This window comes from Conger conger, chromosome 4 (assembly GCF_963514075.1).
Source record: "Conger conger chromosome 4, fConCon1.1, whole genome shotgun sequence".
Classification (NCBI taxonomy): Eukaryota; Metazoa; Chordata; class Actinopteri; order Anguilliformes; family Congridae; genus Conger; species Conger conger.
In genome coordinates, this window is record NC_083763.1 from 77,320,228 (window position 1) to 77,330,117 (window position 9,890).

General features: G+C 42.2%; 1 protein-coding gene across 2 annotated transcripts; it reads right to left on the reverse strand.

The window, feature by feature from the left end:
• Window positions 1-169: 169 nt before the first annotated feature.
• On the reverse strand, window positions 170-9,216 carry LOC133127340 (E3 ubiquitin-protein ligase TRIM35-like). Of its 2 annotated transcripts, none has more exons than XM_061240142.1 (8): window positions 8,507-9,216; window positions 7,574-7,669; window positions 5,859-6,089; window positions 3,178-3,200; window positions 2,885-3,003; window positions 2,548-2,642; window positions 1,894-2,032; window positions 170-1,196 (listed from the first exon to the last, which is right to left on the reverse strand). In XM_061240142.1, exons 1-8 carry the CDS (start codon window positions 8,906-8,908, stop codon window positions 1,096-1,098), a joined length of 1,206 nt encoding a protein of 401 aa, XP_061096126.1. In that variant the 5' UTR covers window positions 8,909-9,216; the 3' UTR covers window positions 170-1,095. The 2 variants fall into 2 exon arrangements, with proteins under 2 accessions (XP_061096126.1, XP_061096125.1); XM_061240141.1 differs by having other exon boundaries at window positions 170-1,263.
• Between the last annotated feature and the right edge of the window lie 674 nt (window positions 9,217-9,890).

Here is a 9,890-nt window from a genome sequence, read left to right on the forward strand (position 1 = left end):
GAGGATCTGCCAGACCGTGTACCGGAGGATTTTTCAGGCTGGACAGAGCTGTGGGGCAGTAATTCTCGACTTACGTATTGGAATTTGGTCCTTTGTAAAGTAAAACTTGTAGTTACAAAGTTTCAAAGTTTCGTGAATTATTTATTATTTATTTCATTTTTACAGCACAAAACATAACAGGAGAAAGCAAGACAGGTCAACTACAATACACTGTTACTCAGGCACTAGCTTTATGCCGCTTTCCCTGGAGGAGTTCCTGGGGAACTCAGCTGCCACCCACTGGATTTCCTGCTCAGTAACAGCCTCATAGGGACCTAATCTGCTTGTCCTTGCATAATAAAAGGATGATGATGATGATTATTGTTGTTATTATTACAGGGTAGTAGTGTAGTGGTTAAGGTATGTGACTCGGACCCGCAAGGTTGGTGGTTCAATCCCCGGTGTAGCCACAATAAGATCCGCACAGCCGTTGGGCCCTTGAGCAAGGCCCTTAACCCTGCATTGCCCCAGGGGAGGATTGTTTCCTGCTTAGTCTAATCAACTGTACGTCGCTCTGGAGAGCGTCTGCCAACTGTCATTAATGTAATGTAAATGTAATATTATATTCCAGTAATCATACAACTCTAAAACCATGCTGCTTTCAAGACGCGGGTATGCTCTTCAGTACAGTCACATCACATTACGATCATTTGGCAGATGCTCTTCGACCAGAGGTGCAGAGCAAGGGCCGACCTGCTCTTGATTATTTAATTAGCTAAATAATGTCTTGAGCAGACATTTGTATATGCACCAGCTATAGCTGCAGACTGCTAGTGTATCCTAAAGATTGTACTGTGCTCAAATACAGGAGTGAACCAACAGAGTTTATAGAGCTGTCAGAACAGAAAAAATTAAGGCAATTGGTTGGAACAAAAATCAGCTCACAGACGTTGTGCACCCCTGTCTTAGACGCTGAATAAGCTGCAAATCATGACCAGGGACAAGTGCGCTCAAAAGCCTAGAGGGACATATGGTTTTAAGTGCTGGAGTGATCACATATATAAAAACTTATTATTAGTTATGATGACTACCCCCTTGGTAGCTGGAGTAGGTAGTTCAGCCCGGTTCTGAGTGGATGGGGTTGGCCTTAGATGCGTGCCACGTAATTGGCCAGGAACATTCCACAGCACCCGTCTGGGTTGTAGCCCTGCCACCAGCTGTCGTCAGTCATCGAAATGCCCGTAATGATGTCACCGGCACCAAAAGAGATCTCCGTATCATCAGCTGTGGGGGAGAAGGAAAGAATGTGAGGGCTCAACGTCACCATAACGATGCATGCCTGTACACCAGGGCTGCCCGGCCCTGCTCCTGGAGACCTACCGTCTGCATTTTAACCCTACACCTGATGCTACCACTTAGCAGTTCAATGATATCTCTAGTCATTGAATCCAGAGCGACGTACAGACTAAGCAGGAGACAATCCTCCCCTGGAGCAATGCAGGGTTAACGGCTCGTGGCTACAGTAGGATTAGAACCACCGACCTTGCGTGTCCCAGTCATTTACCTTAACCACTACGCTACAGGCTGCCCCTGTTATGGTTGGAGTGAAAACCTACAGGACGGTAGATGTCCAGGATCACTAGAAAATACATTCTCATTTTTTTCTTCAATCTACTTCCTACATACATTCTACCACTTATTGTCCTCAAACGGAAAATGAGATCATAAACAATAGTGTCCATGTACAGCAGGGGCTCACTGACCTGCCTATAAGTCTGACAGTCATACAAGGGCAAGATCCTGCTTGGGGATAAAACCTGCAACCTTAGGTTTACAAGCCCAGTTCCATAACCATTATACAACATCACCACCACACTACTGACCCTGAGCTCCTGTACACCAGGGCTGACTGACCTGCCTGGTAGTCGTATAGCGCCCTGGCACGGATGTCCAGCTCATCACAATCCTTCTTGTCCACCTTCTGACGTGGTCGTATTTGAATCCGCTTGATCAGACGCTTATGTCTAGCGGCACTGCTGCTGGATCGTTGCACCTTTGAAATCAACACACAGGGCAATCCCAGCATGCACTTCAGCACTCTCCTGACTACAATGGTGCAAAAAAAAAAAGCCAAGTACTGACTGGGCTTCGGGAGGGTTCTCTTGTCTCTATTGTAACTATTGTAAGATGCCAGACTGCTGATGTTTACCTTTGTGAAAACTTGGTGGGGAAATTATAGAGAATTTAGGGGATATTTACTTTTGTTCAAATAAAATCTGGAACAGAAAAAGAAGGTGGGAGAAGTGAGGTTTACATGCTCTGGTTGCATAAGCAGATGCCTTACATGCTGGAAAAAGGCTGCCATTTCAACTATTTTAGGATGTTGGCTAACCGGTTCAATGACTTACAGTAATCAACCACATCCATCCCTACGTCACACAGCTCAGCACAATCTCTTCAACAGCATTTAAAGGAGAAATAACACATGCAGCAAAAGGCAGGCCAAACAAACCGGCTTTAACTGGTTCAATTAGCTGAAGTACTGGAGGCTGCGGATTCAGGCCATACCTGGGACATTTTCCCCGAGGTGTTGGCTCCCTCTGGGATGGGCCCGGAGAGCTTTCTCTGAGGGGTGCTGGACTCCTTGGTTTCTGGCTCTATGTCTGCCAAGTGAGACCCCATAGAGTTAGAGCATGTGTTACTGTTCTACAGCATTACTGTTGAGAACTGCTGACAGGACTGCAAGTGCCCGTGAGAAACTATGACTGACAGTTTCAGTGCCATTCCTCCACTCACTCACACACACTTAGTGCCAGACACACCCAAGACACACAGGTACTTCGCAGTAAAAACATTCAGGATGAATTAGATCCCACAGGTGTAACAGTACATTTACAGAACTCACTGAACTTAACAATGCCCTTCATCTTCTCCCACACGCTGAACTTCAGGTTGCCCAGGTGTGTGGCCACATTGATACGTTCTCCTGACACCTTCTCTAGATTGGACACTTTGTATTGGGCTCTGTAACAACATTCAGGATTCAGTACTGCACTGGGTTTGGGTTCAGTACAATATAAAAGTCAGTAACGTGAATAAGTACTGGGTTCAGTACAATATGAGAATCAGTAATAGGAGTCAGTACTGCACTGGGTTTGGGTTCAGTACAATAGAAAAGAGACATAGGAGTCTACATACCTTCTTTTTATTGCTTTGTAGTTCTGAAATAAATATAGTATTAGATTGTCAGTAGGTTTCATAAATTATTGCCAAGTTTAAATATTGTATTCACAACAATGGTCATATTTAATGTTTTGTGATGTCCAGATGTCAGTTTCATTGTTTGAGGGTGATATTGACAGTGATGATCATGAATCCCATACAGACCCACGACCTTCAGATTAACACACACTCGTATCTTACAATCACAGTCACGCGTCTCACTTCAACACACATGTACAGTCAGCTCCAGAATTATTGGCACCCTTAAGAAAGAAGGCTACATATAATAAACACAGATAATAATCTATAGGTTATGTTCAAACATGTGAGCAAACTACAGTATATACTTTTATTTCAATACACTTACTCACATTTCAGTGTTTTTTTTTCTCTTTTTCTTATGAATCTCATTTTCGTCAAAATGATTAACAGTTATTGTAAATAAAATCAAAGTTAAATTGGCAATACAATTTTACTTAATGTGCCAAATTTCAGTGAGTGTATTCTCCTGTTGGTATTGATTGATAATTTTGAGTTGTTTGGGGGATTGGATGTGTTTTGAATGGCACATCACGTGCCATTTTATTTTATTTTGAGTATGATTCTGAATCCAGACCTCCATGGGTTAATGATTTTGATTTCCATTGATCATTCTTATGTTATTTTGTTCTCAACGCATTCCACTATGTAATGAATAAAGATTTTTAACTTAACCTGAAACTATTCACTGGAGATCAGTTTTAAAGCAATTTTATCCAACTGTTAAATCAATGTTATTTCCTCATTTATTCAACATTTCAATCGTGTAATAAAAAATTAAAAAGTTCAATTAAAAAAGTCTGCACTTTAATGTCCTCCAAGAGGGCTCACATCACCCCGCTGCTAAAAAAAAAAAGCCTACCCTGGACCCCTCTATCATCCAGAACAACCGCCCGGTATCTATTCCTCTAAAACAATCGAACAAGCTGCTTCTAATCAACTTTCTTCTTTCTTTTCTAAGAACAACCTGCTAGACCCCCATCAGTCTGGCTTCAGATCTGGTCACTCAACAGAGACCGCACTCCTCTCTGTCAGTGAATCACTCCATGCCGCACAAGCAGCCTCACTCTCCTCTGTCCTCATTTTCCTTGACCTCTCTGCTGCCTTTGACACTGTGGATCACTCCATCCTCCTGTCCTCCCTGTCAGCAACGGGGATCTGCAGCACAGCCCTGAACTGGATTGAGTCCTACCTCTCTGGTCGCTCCTTCCAGGTTGCCTGGGCTGGTACAGTATAGACAACTTGGCCCCTTGCCACAGGAGTCCCCCAGGGCTCAGTCCTAGGCCTGCTTCTTTTCTCTCTTTACACTCGTTCCCTTGGCCTGTTATCACTGCTCATGGTCTATCCTACCACTGCTACACTGATGATACCAAACTCTTCATCTCATTCCCACCATCTGACAGACAGGTTTCAGCCCGCATCTCTGCTTGCCTGAGTGACATCCAGAGCTGGATGGACAACCACCTTCTAAAGCTCAACCCAGGCAAGATTGAAATTATCTTCCTTCCTGCTCTTACCCGTCCCCATCTGGATCGCTCCATTTCCCTAGGGGATACCTCACTGACCCCATCACCCTGCGCAAGGAACCTCGGCATGGTGATGGACAACAGACTGTTCCTCACTGAGAACATTGTGGTGGTGACCCAGTCATGCAGGTTCCTCCTATACAACATCAGAAGAATCCACCTCTTTTTCACCCCCTACTCGACCCAGCTCCTGGTCCAAGCGATGGTTTTGTCCCACCTGGACTACTGCAACTCCCTCTTGGCTGGCCTCCCAGCATCCACCATCAGACCCCTCCAACTTATCCAGAATGCAGCAGCTCATCTGGTCTTCAACCTTCACAAACACTCTCATTTCACCCCCCTGCTTACTTCCCTCCACTGGCTGCATGTCATGGCTCGCATCAAATTCAAAACAAGGTGCTAGCCTTCCAAGCAGTTAAGGGATCAGCCCCAGCTTACCTCCAAAAGATCATCAGACCCCACACCCCTGCCAGACCTCTTCATTCGGCCACCACAGGCCGCCTGGTGCCTCCCCCTCTCCGAACCTCTACCTTCCGCTCATGACTACTGTCTGTTTTGGCTCCACGGTGGTGGAACGCACTCCCCATGGAGGTCAAAACAGTAGAATCTCTTTCCATCTTCAAGCGCAGACTGAAGATACACCTCTTCAAGCTGCACCTCTCCCTTCCTCCCTGTAAACCTTAACTGTTGTCTTTACCTGTGTTATTTACTTGTGTATTAGATGATACCGTTGCGAGTTTTGTTTGAATAGGTAAGCAGTTTATTCACACATTTGCGTGTTGCGGTATAACGATAAAAAAAATGTTTTAATCCGATGATCAAATAGGCCCTTATCTTTGTTGTACAGGTAGCAGTTGGAAATTGTACTTCCCTCTGGGGTCTTTCAGCGCACTTATCCCTGGTTATAGGTATGCACTTTGCACTTTGTTGTACGTCGCTCTGGATAAGAGCGTCTGCCAAATGCCATTCATGTGATGTAACGTAATGGACAAAAGAACAGAAATTGTACCACTGTCCAAATACTTACGGACTGCACTTTCTCACATTGACACTTATGTATTGTATGTATTTCACATAGTGATCAGTGCTCACCTGCAGGAAAGAGTTATCATCAGCCTTCATGTCCTGCTCTAAGGCTTTGATAGTGGCTGACAGGGATGAAAACCCTTTTGTCATTTTTTCAACCCTCTCCTTAATACTCTGGCTCTTCTGCTCCTCTTCCTCCCTCAGTGCAGCGATCCTGGCCACCTCTTCATCTCGCAGAAACTTGTGAAGCATCTCAAACTCCTCTTGTATTAGTAGTATGGTACACTCTGTGTCACTCTGAAACATTGAATACAGTTCTTAACCTAGCCAGTCTGATAGCAAAACACAGGTTCAACACATCAGAAACAGTTCCTGAATACAGCACCTATTACGTAGACTACATGCAGCTGGTCTACAGATAAGCCAAAATATCCCATGAACAAAGCCTGCAGAAATCAGACATACTGTAATGAGCCCTAGATTAAACTGGGCCTACAGAAATTAGACTATTCATACTGTAATGAGCCCTAGATTAAACTGGGCGCAGGATACTACAGTCTAATTGCTGGGCAGTTTATACTAATAATTTACCATGATTGACAGTTTGAAAGTACAGCAAATTAGTGACTTCTCCCCCCAGGATGAAATGGCCTCATGTTACATTGAATCAAGTAATTGTGAAATGCACAATTCATACTTGTGTAATGTATAATGCAGACTTGATATCCACAAATGGCCTTATTTTGCTCAGCAGTAGCATTTTCTCAATTGCATGGAGTTGTTTTTTATGACTGAATCATAATAATTGTTGATAATTGTCTGTATACACAGAACACTACAAAAATAGGTTCAAACTGTATTCTGTGTCATTGTGAATGGGGAAAATGATTGAGTTTTGCATTTGTATGTGAACCGTGAGTTTAGTGCCTTGAGGTAAGAGTCTTTGCGTCGGCTTGTTTCTCTGAATTAAGAGCTCTGTACGGCGGAACTCTGTTGCGAAAAAAAAATGAGTCTACGCAAATTGAAAAAGTGATTTTTAAAAACTGTAGAAGAACTGTAAAGGCCCAGTATAATCTTCTGTAGGCCCAGTTTACTGCAGGTAACTCCAGTAGCCTTGTTTCAAGGTATTTTCGGGGGCAAGTGTAATGCTTCTTCTGTCTGGTACCGTAATGGCGGAGCTCAAGCAGAGTGGGGGAGCAAATACTGGGTATTCACAATTAATTTATTTACTATATCCCCTCATCGACCATACGAGCCAGGTCTCACGGCTTCTATTCTACATTTACATATATGAATAGTGTCCACACGTCAAAACATCACCGTCAGAAATCATAACAATGAAAGAGAAAAGAGAATGTGTAATAGCTGTCCTCTTTGTCGGTAGGCGAACTCTCAACTCTCCGACTTTCGCGCCAAGCGCGGGGCAGTGACGTTGCTTACGCACACACGCAACCCGAACATCAACTCTTAAAGAGACATACCACATTTCTTGACCGTTACACTAGGTATGAATGTATTTTAGATACAGGTATGATTGTATGAATATCATTTTACATTTTTTACATTATCATTGTAACTACAGCCTATATCCCAACCCATATCCATTCCATTTCTGTGGAATTGACACATAATCTGATTTATGTTATGCAAGGAAGCCATCATTTAAAATTCTATTTCAGAAGTGCAAATGTGAAAATCACTCTTTTCTGCGGATTTAGAGGGGAAATACGACTTCTTTTTTTTCTGCATGTCTTAAATTGAAATGGAGTACATTTGTGCACCTTGATTAACTTGGCGTCTCGCTCACTCTTCTGTTTCTCCTTAATAAAGGCCTCCAGCTTCTCCTGTAGGTGCCTCAGTGCCTTCTCCACCTCCACCTGCAAACACATGAGTTCATATTCCAGCAATTAATCTTACAGTCTCTGGAGTGGCTACATGCAAAGCACAATGACTTCCATTGCATCGCTTTGCCCAGGGAAAATACGGTTTATTGAAGTTATATTTGAATTGAGCAAAATTCAAGCGTATTACCGAATGAATAATACATTCATCTAATTGTTGCTTGTTGTTGCATGAATTTTAGTTCATTTAAAAAAATATTATTCAATTTTAATAGAATGTTTATAAATGAATGAACACAGTAGATGTAAAAATATAAAGTATTTATCCTGATACTTTATTTTGCTTAGTTCTTTATGAAAACAATAGTATGATTTTTTAAATATATGTTTATATGAATTAATGACATTTCGAGGAATAATATACATTTTATTATTCAGCTTTCTTTTTTTCTTTTTTCATAATGTTTTTAGAAATTGGTGATATTGAGCTTGGCATGCATAAAGTCAGGCTATTACAAGTGTCCCAGATTCAGGCAGATTTCTCTTTTTTTTCCACAAAGAACACTAATAGGATTGGCATGTCTCCTCTGTGTATGATATCCCCATTCTTTCTTCAGGTGTGGTTAGAAAAACATCTTAAGGATCTCAGAAAGGTCTAATGTGTTGATCTAATGTGCTGGATTGAGATCGGAATAAATCACAGAAGTCAAAAATGTCCCAGATTACCCGAACTCACCCCCAATTCTTTTGAGTCTGCCACCAAATTGAAGAGTCCCAAATTACCTGACTTCACCCTATTTCTTGTGGGAAGCAAATTGGTTGTTCAAATTCCGGATGTTTATCTATAATGATTTAAATAAATGTATTTCAAACCTTATACTTCAGCGCGGCTTCCTTTAGTGGTCGCAGTTTGTGATTATCGTGCTTCTCTGAAGTCTGACAGATGAAGCAGATCGGCTCCTCGTCGCTCAGACAGAAGAGCTTGAGTTTCTCGCCGTGGAGACCGCAGAGTGATTCGGACGCAGAAGCCGGTTTCTTAATCCTGTTTTTTAACATGGACTCGCACAGGTTCCTCAGGGCCAGGTTCGGAAGGGGGAATTCTGTGGACGACCATTTGCAAACAGGGCATGATCCAGTGCCGCGGGGCTCAAAGCACTTTTCAAGACAGGTCTTACAGAAGCTGTGGCTGCATTTTAGTATGACGGGGTCTTCAAAGATGTCAATGCACACCGGACAGGTGAGGTCTTCTACTGGGAGAGACGATATGGACGCCATTCCTGGATGAGCGACGATTTCTTCCGTCTTGCGTTCGGTAAAAGTTGCTGAAAGCCTATGATTTAAGTCCGCTTATTATTTTATATAATCTGTAGCATCCCAAATACTGGTTTGGATCCAAATCTAAATCGCTATTTACAAGCACGCCTCTATCGATAGCTATATTTTTTCAAAAAGTTAGCTACTCTGCTTAAAAGTTCTGTCCGTCGGGTTTATCTGGCAGTTGATAGTGAACTTCCGCAGGTAGGACTTTTTTTAATCGGAATGTGCTCTGTGGACAGTTCTATCAGGCGACGAGAAAGCGAGGAGGTGGCATCATTTGCAGTCTGTCGCTGTTAAGTTTTCTAGTTATGAAAGCTGCTGCCTTCCAGGCGTCACTGGAAAGTGTGTATCAAACATCTTAATAATTACACGTACGCTCTTAGGAGTGAAATCAGTGTGTAAACAATCACAGATGACTGAAACGAAAAGTTTACTATGATGTAATCAATCATCGAAATTACAAACAGAACCAATCAGCTTTTAGGAAACCTGTTCAGTTAGGCTAAGCAAAATGGTTACAAAAATACAATTTAATTGGACGGTGGGGGAAACCGCGATGTTCTGGTTGAAACAAAACAAAAGAGATATAATTAAAGGAAAATCTAGCACCACGCGTACAGTAGGAGTTGTCGACAAAAAGAGGCATGGAGGCAGATTCTAAAACTAGATAACTTAGGACGAACGTAATAGATTTTACTATTCTTTACTCTTCAATTTAAAAATGCGATCGCAAGATTAACCATTTCGACTTTTCTCCCCTATTTTGTACTAATCCTATAAAAGTCTCAATAGCTCAAAAAAATATTTACTGCACACACATGTTTGAAGACTTAAATTAAAGAAGTACAATTCAGGAATTTGAGACATACATGTACATACAGTGTAGAAATAAATTACACTGAATATAGCACTGAATAGCTACATTTCTAAGTCAAGGACC

What these genes read in the sequence shown, in the direction of transcription:
- LOC133127340 (XM_061240141.1), bottom strand. Translation starts at nt 8,908, where the DNA reads ATGGCGTCCATATCGTCTCTCCCAGTAGAAGACCTCACCTGTCCGGTG. An exon ending in ATGATAACTCTTTCCTGCAG is followed by an intron (nt 3,201 to 5,858) that starts GTGAGCACTGAT and finishes TATTTATTTCAG; the next exon opens with AACTACAAAGCAATAAAAAG. An exon ending in GCTATACGACTACCAGGCAG is followed by an intron (nt 1,264 to 1,893) that starts GTCAGTCAGCCC and finishes TCTCCCCCACAG; the next exon opens with CTGATGATACGGAGATCTCT.